At 41.7% G+C, this 16,944-nt stretch overlaps 1 protein-coding gene across 2 annotated transcripts; it reads left to right on the top strand.

The window, feature by feature from the left end:
• Window positions 1–1,556: 1,556 nt before the first annotated feature.
• On the top strand, window positions 1,557–16,143 carry MAPK1IP1L (mitogen-activated protein kinase 1 interacting protein 1-like). 2 transcript variants are annotated; one of them, XM_011999685.1, is made up of 5 exons: window positions 1,557–1,757; window positions 11,619–11,640; window positions 12,554–13,261; window positions 13,792–13,878; window positions 14,554–14,608. In XM_011999685.1, exons 2-4 carry the CDS (start codon window positions 11,623–11,625, stop codon window positions 13,843–13,845), a joined length of 780 nt encoding a protein of 259 aa, XP_011855075.1. In that variant the 5' UTR covers window positions 1,557–1,757; window positions 11,619–11,622; the 3' UTR covers window positions 13,846–13,878; window positions 14,554–14,608. The 2 variants fall into 2 exon arrangements, with proteins under 2 accessions (XP_011855075.1, XP_011855076.1); XM_011999686.1 differs by lacking the exon at window positions 13,792–13,878 and having other exon boundaries at window positions 14,554–16,143.
• Window positions 16,144–16,944: the final 801 nt, after the last annotated feature.

Here is a 16,944-nt window from a genome sequence, read left to right as displayed (position 1 = left end):
AGAATTGATGCCAAAAAAAGCCTATGATGAGCAAGATACCAAATTTCAAATCAAACATAACTGGATTGCTGATTTCTTGTTGCTTCAGGCTTCACCATGGCTCCACAAAGCACTGCTTATTCACTGTCTCCAGTGAGGACAGGCTAGGTCCACACTAGTTGTGTAATTTTCCATAGGCCTGTGTGCCCTTATCCAAAAATAAGACTCTGGGCTTAGATATTTTAGGTTCCTCTGTTGCCCCTTTTTCAGTGTGAGAATTGTGTTTGCTGTGGAATACATCCAGGGATGTCTTCCTTTAAACAAGTTCACAGTTTTAAATTGTCACCCCCTGACTCACTAATGCCTTACACAAAGCAAGATGCAAGTGCACCACATGCTTTTAGGATATTTTTATACGTTAAAAAAATGTATATTGGCCGGGCGCAGTGGCTCACGTCTGTAATCCTAGCACTTTGGGAGGCCGAGGCAGGCGGATCACAAGGTCAAGAGATCGAGACCATCCTGGCCAACATGGTGAACCCTTGTCTCTAAGTTAGCTGGGCAACGTAGAGCGCGCCTGTAGTCCCAGCTACTTGGGAGGCTGAGGCAGGAGAATCGTTTGAACCCGGGAAGCGGAGGTTGCAGTGAGCTGAGATAGCGCCGCGCCACTGCACTCCAGCCTGGCAACAGAGCGAGACTCCGTCTCAAAAAAATACATATATTGCATATATGTATCTATTTTGCACACCATGTAATTATCACGACATCTTTATTGCTAGTTAGTAGGTTCCTTGACTGGGGGTCATGTTATCTGTGCCTGACACAGGAGGTAATGTTTATTCAGAAATGAAGATCGCGGCTGGGCGCGGTGGCTCACGCCTGTAATACCAGCACTTTGGGAGGCCGAAGAGGGCGGATCGCTTGAGGCTAGCAAGGTGAGACCCCATCTCTACTAAAAACACAAAAATCAGCGGGTGTGGTGACACACGCCTGTAGTCCCAGCTACTAGGAGGCTAAGATGGGAGGATAGCTTGAGACCACCAGGCAGAGGTTGCAGTGAGCCGAGATCGCGTCACTGCACTCCAGTCTGGGTGACAGATGCCTCGTCTCAAAAACCACAAAAAAGAACATAGGAGAAGAGGCATTGATGAGGAAAACTCAGCAAAGACAGCAAATATCAATTTGTTAAGCTATTTGCAAAGGTTTTCTCTTTCCTGTATTAATCTTTTCCTTCTCCCCACTTTTGGCCCGAGGATCTGAATCGTTCGGTCAGGCAGAAATCAGACCGCGTCCATACCCAGCCTCCTTCGAGGCCTAGCTGTAAAAACCGCTGAGCAAAGGGAATCCAGAATCAGCCCTCAAGCAACTCAAGACAAGTTAGCAATTTCCGCCGGTATGCCGTGAACACCTGCGACCACTGGCGTTTCCTCTGAGTCCTCGGAACTCCGGAAACTCTGGGAGCTTTCAGCCCGCCCATCAGGGGAAAGCGGCCCGGGGCCGGCGCCAGGTGGAGCCCATCCCCCTGCGTCTGGCGGGCCGCAGTACCGCCAGGGGCCTGCGGGAGGCGCACGCGGCGCGGCCTGAGGGGAGGGGGAGAGCGGGCGGAGGCGGTGCGCTCGGCGCTTCCTGTTCCGGCGCCAGGAGGAGCCGCGCGCTGCTGGTGCTGTTGCCGCCGCTGCTTTCCCTGCCGTCAGTCAGGCTGCGCCCGCTTCTTCAGGGCCCAGTCCCTCGGACCCATCGCCGCTTCTAGACCCTACTGCGGTCTCGGATATTGCCGGGTGAGGCTGCTTCGGTACTAGTGGGAGTCGTGAAGGGGAATCGGGGGGCTGGGGTTGCGGAGCCCGCGGGCGCGGCCGAGCGGGAAGCGGGCGCGGTAACTGAGGTGCATCGAGTCACGTCCAGTGCTCGGGCCGTGGTCGCCTGCCTGGGACCGGGGCTAAGCGTTTCTCTCGGTCGTCTTCCTCCACGCTGCGGGCTGCCTGGGGATCGCCCCCCAGGGAGAAGGTGTAGGAGGCCGCTGACGTCGCGCCCGACGGGTTTCTGGGCGCCTGACGTCAGGCCTGGCTGCGGGGCGGGGCGGGCGCGGGCCGGCCCCTCCCCCACCCTTTCCCGGCGGGCGCGACCCGCTCGGAGGCCGGTTCGCTCCGGTTGATCCCGGACTCCCTTTGTTCGTGCGTCCCTAAAAGGCTGCCGGCCTCGCGCCTTTTGGCCCCGATTTCCCCTCTACCCCCACCCCATTGCACCGATTCATTAATTTCTAATAAAAAGGGAAAAGCCTGAAAAGATTATTACAGGAATCTCGGGCGCTTGTTAATCCGCAGTGTGACAACGCTCTGGTTATGACTCATTAGAGGAATTGCCCACGGATACGTTAGATGAATACCCAGGGCAAACCACGAGAAGGGCAGAATTTAGGGATCTCCTTTTTTAGGACTGAAGAGCGCATACCTACGATAGCTTATATATAGGGGGACCGTTTTCCTCTTTACCTTGAAAAGCAAGAGTACAGCTTTTAATAGGTAAAGATTGCAGTGTTAAAGCATGAAGCCGGACTCGCTCGACCGAAAAAATTTTTTTTAGTTTTACTGCTAGAGAAATACACACCTGGGGGTTGTAAAGGTCTATTTTGAAAACGAACCCTCATTACAGGCAAAGGTAGCCTTCAGAAACATTTTGTAAGTTCTTTGTTCACTGGTGTTGTTTGAGGGAAGAATAGAAATTTTTCATGCTGGCATCTCTGAGCCCACAATGCAAAGCGAGTTTGCTTCAGAAACTTGGAGTGAATTGCAAATATTGGAATGTTCTTTTCCTCTCTCCAGGAGGAATGGGTAATATCCATCCCCAGTCTCTTAGCTGAAACTTTTGAAGCTAGTGTGTTTTGAATTCAAAAATACTTGGATTTTATCTTCATCTTTTTAGAAAGACGACATGTTAGACGAGAGATAACACCCCCAGCAGAATGGGGCACCGCATCATCCAACATTAATATTTGCAGCAATAGATGTGAGCATTCATTCTAAGTGGGGGCGAATAGAAACTATAAATAGCTTCAGGTCACATTTTGCCACCATGTAAGATTTGTGCCAAACTTGGGAAAGTTTATTTTTTCAGAAGTCTCTGGATTGAGAAGGGCAGATAAAGATTTATGGACCTAAAAGTAGGCATCGTAAAAGCTAATATTTGTTGAGGTTTTGCTGTATTCCAGGCAGTGACTAAGAGATTTGTTTATTATATAAGTCTTAGAGCAAATCTATAATGTGGATACGATTCTGATCTCCCTTTGCCTCAAGTTTGGAGAGTTGGACTTGTCAACTCTGGCCTGTCCAACCAGTGAAGAGCTGCAGTTGTAGCTGGATGGTCATACTTTAGCGTTTACTCTTCTACCTATAAGCTAGATGTCCACATACAAGGGAAAGAGAATTTGGTACTTGTTTTCCACCCAAGCACTATTTTAGGCACTTGATTGGACAGAGTCCAGTTTAGTTCATCGCAGCATTACTGGTCTGGTTGTTTTTTGTTTTTTGTTTTTAACTGCGTGCTTTTTACAAACAGTATGGCCTGTTCTTTATAGTTCAGGTTCATTCAGATGAGCCGACTCTTACTGAAATAATTCAAACCCTCGTCTAAGGTCTCTCTGCTAAGACTTTCCCCTTCCCTTGCTATATTCTAACCTATCTGAACTGCTTATACCTCCTCACAGATTCTCCCAATTTTTACACCAACTGCTCTTCTTTCACTAGGACCCATGTCACCGCCCTCTACTCCCAGCTCTTTCCTTATGGTCCTTATGGACTGCAAAAGACAGCACATCTCAGGAATCTCCATGTAATACTATAATTTCTCTAAAGCCCAACACATTGTTTGACACATATGTTCCAGTAAATATATAACTAAATGCCGAGAAATATTGCAGGTTGCATATCCCTTATCCCAAATGCTTGGAACCAGAAGTGTTTCAGATTTTGGATTTTTTTTTTTATATTACACCAGTTGAGCATCCGAAGTCCAGAATGCTCTAATGAGCATTTTCTTTGAGCGGCATGTTGGCACTCAAAAAGTTTCAGATTTTTGAGCATTTCAAAACCCCCGTTTTTGAGTTGCCCAAATGTAAAAAATGGAACATAATCAGATAAATGAGCCAATGCTGAAAACTAGCATGTATTCTAATTTACAACTTTTTATTTTTGGAGACAGTCACTCACTGCAAGTTCCGCCTCCTGGGTTCAAGTGATTCTCCTGCCTCAGCCTACCAAAGTAGCTGGGATTACAGGTGTCTGCCACCGTGCCCAGCTAATTTTTTGTATTTTTGGTTGAGATGGGGTTTCACCATGTTGGCAAGGCTGGTCTTGAACTCCTGATCTCACGTGATCCACCCCCCTGGGCCTCCCAAAGTGCCGGAATTACAGGCTTGAGACACTGTGCCCAGCCATTAATTTATATTTTCAGTATGATACATATCATCCCCTGCATACTAAACAAATCAACCCAAAGATTTTGATTTTATTTAATTTCGCCTAATAAATATCTAACATGTATATAGCACTTTATAGATTAAGTGTTACTATTTTCTGTGCAGTGGGCAGGAGCTATAACTTCTACAGATGGAAAATGGTCTCTTATTGAGAAGTTTATTTTTGTCAAAAGATACCGTCAAAAAGGATTGATGTCTGAGTTTCATCACTGTGTAGTCCCATACTGTTTATTACTCCGTCACAATTTGAAGGCTCTGTGAAATATCCATGAACTCCACTAGTAATTCATGGAGTTCAACTTTCTTAACCACCCTCCTCCCTGACCCATGATTGAATTGTCATTTTTACCCTAACAGCCGTGAGAGTTTCCAAAATGTTATGTTTTACTTTTCTAGTGTATGTCAAAAGAAATTTTGTACTGTTTTAAAATTACTATTCTTGCTGCTCAGAGAATAAAAATTATTATTTTTCAGACGATGGGTGGATCGGACGATGCTATAAAATGGTAACAAAGTTTTGGAAATAATCGCTTTAGATTATTCCAAAAAGGAAAAAAACATGAAAGCCTTTCTTGAGTATACATTTTTTTTATGAGTTCAAGATTACATTGGCCTCATCTTAATAATCAGCAGTGAATCAGATATTTTGGAATAGCTTTATATTTTTATTTATTTTTCTTTTTGAGACAGAGTCTCACTATATTGCCCAGGCTGGTCTTTAACTACTGGCCTCAAGCGGTCTTCCCACCTCAGCCTCCTGAGAAGCTGGGATTACAGGTGCACACGACTAAGCGCGGCTTAGAATAGCTTTTTAGAAAACCTAAACTTTTTACGTTCTGCAACTTTCCTCATATTGAAACGTTCATGTCCAACTCTGTTTTTCACCTTTTCTAATGAAAGTATTCTCCAAAGAGCAAATTGGAATGCTTCCAATTACAGTTGTTCCCCCTTATCCTAGGGGGACACATTGCAAGACTCCCCAATGAATCCCTGAAACTGAAGTCTATACACTGCGGAAGCCTAAGTGTACCGTGTTTTTTATATCTCATAACCAAGATGGGCTGATAGTGTATACAGCATGGATACACTGGACAAAGGGATGATTCACGTCCTAGGCAGGAGGGTGCAAACTTTCATTTTGCTACTCAGAACATGCTCTTGCCCCATTTACTTAAGAATTAGCCAGGTGCAGTGGTTCATGCCTGTAATCCCAGCACTTTGGGAGACCGAGGCAGGCGGATTACTTGAAGCCAGGAGTTCAAGACCAGCTGGCCAACATGATGAAACCCCATCTCTACCAAAAATTAAAAATTAGCTGGGCGTGGTGTCATATGCCTGTAATCCCAGCTACTCGGGAGACTCAGGTAGGAGAATCACTTAAACCTGGGAGGCTGAGGTTGCAGTGAGTTGAGGTCACATCACTGCACTTTAGCCTGGATGGCAGAACGAGACTCCATCCCAAAAACAAAACTTAATTGTTTATTTCTGGAATTTTCCATTTAATGCGTTCGGACCTCAGGTAACTAAAACCATGGATGAGGGGGGATTACCCTAACATGAACGCTGATTATTCTAGTAATGGAGAACTGGTTACTTTACTAAGACAGTGCCATAGAACAGAACTTGTTATTAATTCCTACGCTTAGGGCTTTGTTTTTTTAATCACGAGATTCTAGCACCTCCCCTATCTTCCAAACTTGGATTTTGAACTTTAAAATTTTGAAGTAGTATTGTGAATCAGTTGAATATTATTAACTTGTAGAATAATTTATGTAATTCTGTGACTAGGTAACTGTAATTCTGAAAACCTGAACAGTCAAGACCATTTGGTTCACTTTGATTCTCAACTCCAGAATTAATATGAACTTTGATACAGAATCGTTTTCTATTTCAGAAAGGCTAACCCTGTTTAAAAAGCATGTTAGTCTTACAACTTACCATATATTTTCTACACTGTTAGTCATAAAAATTTTATTGTGTGATATGATTGATGTTAAACCTTAACATGGAAATGGGTTGTATGTGTTTTTTGATATTCTGAATAAAAAGGATATAGCAGTTGGGATAGGCTTGGGTTCTTGTCCTTCATGTTCTTGTCCTTTCATTCCTCATGATAACCAAATCATAATTAGAAATAAGATGCTAAGGGGCCAGGCGCAGTGGCTCACACCTGTAATCCCAACACTTTGGGAGGCCGAGGCGGGCGGATCACCTGAGGTCAGAAGTTCAAGATCAGCTTGACCAACATGGGAAAACCCTGTCTCTACAAAAAATACAAAAAATCAGCCGGGCGTGGTGGCGCATGCCTGTAATCCCAGCTATTCGGGAGGCTGAGGCAGGAGAATCACTTGGACCTAGGAGGCAGAGGTTGCGGGGAGCCAAGATCGCGCCATTGCACTCCAGCCTGGGCAACAAGAACAAAACTCTGTCTAGAAAAAAAAATAGTAAGATGCTAGGAATATAAGAATACAAAGGTGACTCTATATTAATACTGTATTGATAGGTCAAAGGAGAAAAACCATGCGATCCATTCATTAGAGACTGAAAAGTCTTTTGAGGGAATTTAGTGTCTTCTTGCTTTCTTTATTAACTAACAAAATAGGAATAAATAATAGCATAGGCATAAATTAAAAACTTAATGTAATTTTTTAAAATCTCAAACTAAAAATGGGAATCATACTTAAACATTAGAAGCATTCCCAGGAGAGTTGCAACAAGACTGCTGTGCCCACTATCACTACTTAACATTTCATTATTTAAGTCCTAGCAGGTGCAAAAGAGAAAATATGCATAATTATTAGAGAAGGAAAATTATTTTTTGCAAATGGCATATTTTTTAAATCTGGAAATCCCAGACAATCAAGTGAGAAACTTTGAAGAATAATTCAGTAATGTTGCTTCCTACCCTAGGTTAATTAATATAAAGAAGAGTTAAATTCCTATGGCATACTTCTGGTCATAAAAACATCACTAAACTTTTAAATAAAACCCAAAACACTTCTAGTGTTAAACATTTAAATGGCCTGGGCACAGTGGCTCACACCTGTAATCCCAGCACTTTGGGAGGCCAAGGTGGGCGGATCACAAGGTCAAGAGATCGAGACCATCCTGGTCAACATGGTGAAACCCCGTCTCTACTAAAAGTACACAAATTAGCTGGGCGTAGTGGCACGCACCTGTAGTTCCAGCTACTCAGGAGGCTGAGGCACGAGAATCGCCTGAACCGAGGAGGCAGAGGTTGCAGTGAGCCGAGATCACACCACTGCGCTCCAGCCTGGGGACAGAGCGAGACTCCATCTCAAAAAAAAAAAAAAAAAGATTTCTGCTAAAAATTTTAAAAATTAGCTGGTTGTGGTGGTGCATGCCTGTGGTCCCAGCTATTCAAAGGCTAAGGTGGGAGGATCACTTGAGCGTGGGAGGTCGAGGTTGCAGTGAACTGTGATCACACCACTGCACTCCAGCCTGGGTGACAGAGCAAGACCCTGTCTCAAAAAAAAAATTGAAATGAATGTGAGCTGTGTATACATTTGAGAAAGATTAATAAAAAGATAATTATTTGCCTCCCTATTCCAGTTCAGGGTCTCAATGGCTGGAGCCTTTCCTGGCAATTCAGAGCCCAAGATGGGAACCAGCCCTGAACTGGATGCCATCCCAGCACAGGGTGCTCTCGCCCACACCCCCACCCATGGAGACTGGGCCGTGTAGACACATCCATTCATGTGCATCTTTGGGATATGGGAGGCAACTGGAGTACTTGGAGAAGACCCATAAAGATGGGAGAATGAGCTAGCTTCACACAGACAGTGACCTCAGCTGAGACTTTTTTTTCTTCTCATCAACGTTATAACAAAACAAAGTTGAATGAAACGTCTTTTGAGGACCTGCTGTAGACTAAAATTTAAAAAGCTGTCCCGTATTTGAACGATCAATTAGACAGTACAGTGGAAGAAAAGAGCCTATTTGCAACCACAGGAAAAAGTTTAACAGAAATCCCTTAAAAGAAATGTATATACGAGATCTGATCAAGAAAATGATCTACATGAAAAGGACGGGAACTAAACAGTCCTCTGTGTCTGCATTTGCGGGTAGAAAATATTCAGGGAGCCGGGTGAGGTGGTTCTCGCCTGTAATCCGGGCACTTTGGGAGGCCGAGGTGGGCGGATCACTTGAGGCCAGGAGTTGAAGAGTAACCTGGCCAACGTGGTGAAACGCTATCTCTTAAACATAAGAAAAATTAACTGGGTATGGTGGCGCTTGCCTATAATCTCAGTTACTCAGGAGGCTGAGGCAGGAGAATCTCTTGAACCAAGGAGATGGAGGTTACAGTGAGCTGAGATCATGCTGTTGCACTCCAACTTGAGCAACAGAGTGAGACCCTGTCTCAAAAAAAAAGAAAAAATACTTGGGGGAAACACAATAAAAAATATAAGTTAATATAATTATATAGTACTCACACTTTTAAGTGTTATAAATAATATAGAGATGATTTATACAGGAGGATGTGCACGGGTTATATGCAAATACCACACCATTTTATATCAGGTACTTGAGCATCCTGGGATTTGAGTATCTGCGGGGGTCCTAGAACCAATCTCCCTCAGGTACTGAGGGACTACTATACCTTGTTCTTGAATGAGATGATTCGACATTTTAAGTAGATGTTCCCCAGATTCATCTGTAAATTTAATACATTTCCAACCAGAATGCTAACAGATTTTTTTTTAACGAAATGGAAAACATAGGTAGGAAAATCTGGGGGGGGGAAAAAGACAGTAGGGTGACTCACATTAATGTTTATTTAAAATATATTATAAAGCTTTTGTAATTAAAATGGAATGGTACAGTTGCAGACCAGTAGAAAAGAATAAAGTCAGCCTGGCGCAGTGGCTCACGCCTGTAATCCCAACACTTTGGGAGTCCAAGGCAGGCAGATCACTTGAGCTCTGGAGTTCAAGACCAGCCTGGCAACATGGTGAAACCCTGTCTCTACAAAACACTAGCTGGGCAGGATCAATTGAGCCCAGAAGGTAGAGTCTGCAATGAGCTTATGATGCTCTGGCCGGGGAACAAAGCAAGACTCTGTCTCAAAAAGAAAAGAAGAAAGTCCACAATATCAGTTGGAAATGAAGGAGGCTGTATAGCCTGCTTTTTAAGGGCCTAAGCTCTGGAGTCATACTGGGTTTGAACTGCTTCTCTCCTTGTCATTAGCTCTGGGACCTTAAACAAGTTAACTTGCCAAGCTTCCTCTTCTCCAGCTGTTTGGGGGTGAAAATAAAATTTGTATCATAAGGTTCTGGAGCTACCAAGTGAGATGGTACACAGTGCACCACCATGTACCATATTCCATGGTAAATATTGGATAAATGCTAGTTATAAATGGCAGCAGTAGAGTGTAGTAAAGGTAGCTTGTCCAATTAGTTGAGAAAAGATAGATAGTTGATAATTATTGTTTGGAAGAATTCAAAGATTTTAAACAAGTTAAACCATGAAAATACTATATGAAAGCAAGGCAGAGTGGGCAAGGCCTTTGTAAATATATCATAAAATCCAGAAGCCACATATAGGAAAAGATTGATAGATTTGATGACATGAAATTTAAAACTTTTGTATTACCAGAATATGCCATTTAAGAGATCTACAGATAAAATGAATTTGGGAGAAAATTTTTTGTTTTTGTTTTTGAAGACAGAAGTCTGGCTCTGTCTCCCAGGCTGGAGTGCAGTGGTGCAATCTTGGCTCACTGCAAGCTCCGCCTCCCGGGTTCATGCCGTTCTCCTGCCTCAGCCTCCCGAGTAGCTGGGACTACAGGCGCCTGCCACCATACCCAGCTAATTTTTTTTTGTATTTTTAGTAGAGGTGAGGTTTCACCGTGTTAGCCAGGATGGTCTCCATCTCCTGAGCTCGTGATCCACGCCTTGGCCTCCCAAAGTGCTGGGATTACAGGCATGAGCCACCGTACCTGGCCAAAAAATGCTAATCTCATATATGAGAGCTAGTCTCCTTAGTATCTTACAAAACAGTGAGAGAAAAAGATGTGCTACTGAGTAGTAAAATGATCAAAGGCAAAGAGTACATACAGTCTTTTATTTATATAAAGTCAAAGAACCAGCAAAATTAAGTCAAAAATTGACTGCCATGTGGCATGGCAGTTGATTGGAAAAGAGCATGAGTAAATTTTCTGGAGTGAGAAATGTACTGTATCTTGGGGTGGTTACAGGGGCGTATACAATTATCAGAGCTTGTTAATCTGAACACGTAAGATCTCTGCATTTTGTTGAGTGCTAATTATACTTCAATTTAAAAATTGGTAAAAGTACTGCAGGACATGAACAAATTTAAATTTGGGGGTACACACAGTGGCTCATGCCTGTAATCCCAATACTTTGGGAGGCTGAGGCAGGAGGGTTCCTTGAGCCCAAGAGTTTGAGACCAGGTCTGGGCAACATAGTGAGACACCTGTCTCTACAAAAAAAAATTTTTAATTTTAAGAAATTTGCTGGGCATGATGGCACACACCTGTAGTACCGGCTGTTAGGGAGACTGAGGCAAGAAGATGACTTGAGCCCAGGAGGTCAAGGTTGCAGTGAGCTGTGATCTCGCCACTGCACTCCAGCAGGGGTGACAGAATGAGACCCTGTCTCCAAAAAAAAAGACAAGGAAGTGTAAGTTAAAATAAGATGCTACTTTTTAATGCCTATTGTCATTATAAACAATAAATTTAGTAATATCCAATGGTAAAAGAGGAGTTAGAGAAATGAGTGACTAAATTGGCATGGACTTTTCAAATGGATTTTAGATAAATTTATCTGTTGACTCTAAATTCCATGTCCAGTGCTTTTTCCCAGTGATAGATTCTCATAAACAAAGATGTGTTCAGAGATGTTCACTGTGTCATACCTAAAACAACTTATACTGCTACAAAAAGAATGTAAATTAAATTGCAAATCATTTTTGTATGTTGTGCAGCCATTAAGAGGGATGAAGTTGATAGAGCTGTATGAACTATTATGGAAAACTTTCCTATGTAAAGAAAAACACATTACATAAATGATTAAGATTCTGTTTAAGTAATAATAATGTATGCATAGAAAGTTCCTTAAGGAATATTTAAGAAATGGTGAACACTGATTTTGAACTTTTTCTTCCTTCATTTCTTTTCTTCTTTTAGGAAAATGTCTGATGAATTTTCGGTAAGTTGATGAGTTTATCTGTGATAAGTTTTTCATCTCTTAAGAAAAACAACGTGGTCCTAACTGGCCTTTGTAAATCTTTTCACTTAAAAGAGATGCTTTAACCAGGCGCGATGGTGTGCACCTGTAGTCCTAGCTACTTGGGAGGATCCCTTGACCCCACGATTTCCAGGCTGCAGTGAGCCATGATCCTGCCATTGCACTACTGCCTGGGCGATAGAGTGAGACTCTGTTTATAAATAAATAAAAGAGATGCTTTTTGTGATTCTTGGCTTTGGGGGTAGGAGAGGGATTTTGATAGGTGATTTGCCTTGGTTTACTGAGATAATAGCATGTTTGGAAATGTTTCCTATATGTCTTTATGAATCCTTAAATGAAAATTTAAGATGTTACTTCTATTCTCTTTTACCCTGATAGTATTAGTAGCCAACATTTATTGGAAATTATTATATACCAGGCACTGTGTTAAGTGTACTACATGAACTATCATATTTAAGCCTCAAATTAACCCTAAAATAGTTTTTGAAACTGAAGAAGCTCTATCTCAGAGTATGTAGCTCCTTTGAGGTTAAGCCAGGATTCAAATCCATACCTTGACTGTTAGTTCTATCTTCTTAATTACTGTACTTTGTTATATTAATACAGCAGAGAAATGAAGCACAATATGATTAGTTGTATTTAGAAAACGAGCTTCTCTGAAGAACTTGCACTGTAAAGTTGATATTCAAAGTAACACCTCAAGTTTTATGTTAAATCGAGTATGTTTTAAATGACTAGCTTAGCTTTTGAAGATGTTCTTGAGGTTTATAATCCCTGGCCCTGTAGGTTACTGTTCTTTGTGGGTTTATAATGGTGTTTGGTATAACTTTTCTCTTGATAAGATAGATAAGATGTTATCTGTTTTGTGTTCCAGTTGGCAGATGCACTACCTGAACACTCCCCTGCCAAAACCTCTGCTGTGAGCAATACAAAACCTGGCCAACCTCCTCAAGGCTGGCCAGGCTCCAGCCCTTGGAATAATCCGAGTGCTCCACCTTCGGTGCCATCTGGACTCCCACCAAGTGCAACGCCCTCCACTGTGCCTTTTGGACCAGCACCAACAGGAATGTATCCCTCCGTGCCTCCCACCGGACCACCTCCAGGACCCCCAGCACCCTTTCCTCCTTCTGGACCATCATGCCCCCCACCCGGTGGTCCTTATCCAGCCCCAACAGTGCCAGGCCCTGGCCCCACAGGGCCATATCCTACACCAAATATGCCCTTTCCAGAGCTACCCAGACCATATGGTGCACCCACAGATCCAGCTGCAGCTGGTCCTTTAGGTCCATGGGGATCCATGTCTTCTGGACCTTGGGCGCCAGGAATGGGAGGGCAATATCCTACCCCTAATATGCCATATCCATCTCCAGGGCCATATCCCGCTCCTCCTCCTCCCCAAGCCCCTGGGGCAGCACCACCTGTTCCATGGGGCACCGTTCCACCAGGAGCCTGGGGACCACCAGCACCATATCCTGCCCCTACAGGATCGTATCCCACACCAGGACTCTATCCTACTCCCAGTAATCCTTTCCAAGTGCCTTCAGGACCTTCTGGTGCTCCACCGATGCCTGGTGGCCCCCATGTGAGTGTTCAATTTGTTATTTAAAGTGTACTAATTGTACATAGCACAACTGAAAGATTGTTTCTCCCCAGTTTTGGATGGAAGATTAAGAAGGCTTTTAAGTTTTTAAAAGAGGGTGTGTGTATATTAAATGAGTAAATTTCAAACCTTCAGGTAAAGCATTTAAAAGGATGAAAGCAGTATTTTAAGTATTCCTTGTGCTAAAAAGAAAAATTTTCCAAAGATCCCCAAAGACTTTGTAATGTAGTAAGCAGTGTCGCTCAATAGCATCCTTTAGTTAAACTCTGAGATTCACTGGGCTTTTTGTTTCATTATTATTATTATTTCTCAGTATCGTTTCATAGCATCACACCAAAGTACAGTTCAGTAAAAGCAGTCTCTACCTGTCTAGCTTGATAGAGGTAGATTTTTAGAGAATCCAAGCCAGTGAGTAGGTAATGTTGCCCATCTTTCAAGCAATTCTCGAGCTCAAGATTGTACCCCTATTCTTTATTGTCAGTTACATGTAATGCTTTATGCTTTACTGTCAGACAAGCCAGAGTGGGGTTAACATCTTAGTTGATGAGCCTGCCCTGGTCATATAACTGAATGGAAAAGTACCCCATTTCCCCTGTGAGGTAAGCCAAGCGAGTATCCAAACGCAGAAGATTTTCCTTGGGGAAAAAAAAGTCTGTTAACTGGTTTTTGGTTTTTTTTGTTGTTTTTTTTTTTTTGAGACAGTCTTGCTCTGTCATCCAGGCAGCAGTGCAGTGGTGCGGTCTCTTGGTTCGCTGCAATATCTACCTCCCAGGTTCAAGCAGTTCTCTTGAGTAGCTGGGGTTACAGGCGTGCGCCACCACACTGGCTCATTTTTTAATTTTTAGTAGAGATGGAGTTTCACCATGTTGGCCAGGCTGGTCTTGAACTCCTGACCTCAAATGATCCGCCCGCTTCAGCCTCCCAAAGTGCTGGGATTACTGAGCCACCGTGCACGACCAGAAAAAAAAAAATCTGTTAACTCTTAATACACAAATAACTAGTCAGATCTCTGATTAGATTAGTCAAACATCCACTCCAGCTATAAAGGAAAAGAAATCTTTAAAGTACCCCCAAAACTTCCTCCTTGCATTAGTGTAATTTCTTGCTATATATATTATCTAAAAATATTTGTTTTGCAAAGTGTACGCCAGAGTAAGTGATGTGACTTGCTGTTTGGATTTATTAAGCAATAAATTTACTTTAAGCCACAGTAAGGAGTTAATAAACTCCATTTGCAAAATCTAGAAGTTGACTTTTTCTTTTTTCTATTGCAGTCTTACCATTAAGTTAACAATGGACGAAGAGATGACGCTTTGCTTTTTGAAGTACATATATATGCACATGAATGCATATATAAAAATTGCTGGTTTCACTATTAGAGGGCATTCATGAAAGAACAACTCTTGCACCTCTCAGAGAAGATAACTGCCTCTTGTACTTGGATGTGTAGTACATCATATGTATACAATCAGATAAAAGCATAGAAGTAAATCATTCAGATGTGATTTTTATTTGGTTTTCATGGAAAGTTAAAGTGATAAAGTATATTGAATAGCTCTTTGACAGAATTTGTTTAAATTATGAAACTACACACTTAAAAATCTAAGATGTGGATTATTGTTAGAATCTGCAACTTCATTGGTAAATTATTTCAAGTATTTTTCTATAATCACTTTCCCCTTCTAAATAAATAAACTTTGAGATTAACCCGTCATAATCCAAACAAATAATGCCTCAGCATTTTGAGCTACTCTGTCGGACAAATAAACCTGTTCCTCTTGAGGTTATATTTTGGATATACATTTTTAAACTGTCAGTAATTATTGTCAGATGTGGATGGAGTTCAATAGCCAGCCAGTGTTCATTTTTATCCTTGAGCTTTCAGTAAAAACTTCCTGGTTTTATTTTTAGTCATTGGGTCATACAGCACTAAAGTCTGCTATTTATGGAAACTAACTTTTTTGTTTTTAATCCAGGCCAACATGTATGTAAATTAAATTTTTAGATAATTGATTATCTCTTTGTACTACTTGAGATTTGATTATGAGATGTGCATATTGCTTTGTGAAGAGCTTGAGGAAGGAAATAATTCTCTCCTTTGTTTTGAACCTCAAACTAGATAAACCCTAGGCATTGCTTAATTGCAACAGGTAATTTTCATTCCCACAAAAACCTGAGGCACCTCTTCTGCCCAGAGCTTTCCCTGTAGCCACCCCCCCCACTTGCCCTTGGTTCTTTAGAAGGAGCACATCCCTTGATTCCTCCCTGATGTGGTAAACTGGCACACTCTAGGGGTCTAAAACATAAAACAGTTGTGTTTAGAGAACCTTAAGTCATGCAGACATGACTGTTCTCTTTGTACAAGTGTGAATCAAAATATGTATCTGTTTTTCAGAGTCTGGTTAAGCTATGTCATTGTCTACTGCATAGTTTCCTGAGTCTATTTGTAAAGTGCTTATGGCTAACAGTTCAGTTCTGTATTTGTTGACAGGTAAATAAGTGGAGTTGAGTGCCATCTTTGAAAAATTTACCCTCTAGCTCTAACACTGAAAATAATAATAAATTGTAGATCTCTGCAACTAAGTTTAAAGCAGTGTGACTGTGTTGCTTAAATATTACTGTTTATAACCACCAAAAAAGTCCTAGTAGTTTTTTGGCACCTTATGTTTAAACCAGATTCTTAGATTTAGGGTAGACCTGACCTTGTTATTTATTAGATAACATTTTGAATGTATCCATTGGATTTCTAAAATGTATTGTGAATTTCTCAGACAAACAGGATTTATGCTGGAGCTCTGTTTTGCTTAGAAATAAAATATTTAGTAGTTTATTTCTGCTCTAATTAAAATGTCAAGAATGCCAAATGCTGCCAGTTTTTTGGTTTGATAGCTACCTCCTTTTAAGAAAGCAAAATGGTTACCTTTCAGAGGAACATTCAGTGTTTAATCCTCCCTTATGTTAACTAGATGATAGATGAAAGCTTTTAGAAATGAGAAAGTAGAAACTAATTTGTTAAGATATTTTCAGACTGCGGAATGTTGTTAGCTTTTTGTTTCACTTCTCTGCAAGGACAGGTGTTAGCTATCTACAGTACTATTGGACTCTGTTGTCAAAGTAGCCCCCAGTCTACAAGGCAGGTAGCCTTGGCTTGAATTATCAATATCAAAATGTCAGTTAACCATGGAGGGATAAAGTAATGTGAAAAGTGAGATGACTGCAAAGATATCTCTCCTTACAGTTATTTTGGCTGTCCTACATTGGGATAAACTGACAAATTAGCAGTATTTAGTTTAACACTAGAGCAAATATAATTTGACTAGGAAGAAGAGATAGCAGGTTTGGGAATCTATAATTATGAAGTCCATTGATTTTGGGAGAAAATCCGTTGCTAAAGGATTCGAAGGGCCATGAACACAATTTGGGATTACTACTCCCAATAAGTATAATAATTTTGCTAGTGACCGATACTGCCCAGTGTGCCCTAAATCATACTGCCATGGTACTCCCTTTGTTTTCAAGGACTTTACAACTGGTATTTTGGGGAAATTTTTTTTTTTAATATAAGAATGGAGATAAAAGGGATAATAGAATTTGCTTTTATATTTGTTACTTTTGTAAAGCATCTTTTCTTTGATTCTTGTTGGCATTCTGGGCCAAAAAATATT

The sequence above is a fragment of the Mandrillus leucophaeus genome, unplaced genomic scaffold (assembly GCF_000951045.1).
Source record: "Mandrillus leucophaeus isolate KB7577 unplaced genomic scaffold, Mleu.le_1.0 Scaffold60, whole genome shotgun sequence".
NCBI classification, from domain to species: Eukaryota; Metazoa; Chordata; class Mammalia; order Primates; family Cercopithecidae; genus Mandrillus; species Mandrillus leucophaeus.
This window is presented reverse-complemented; position numbering and strand designations above follow the sequence as displayed.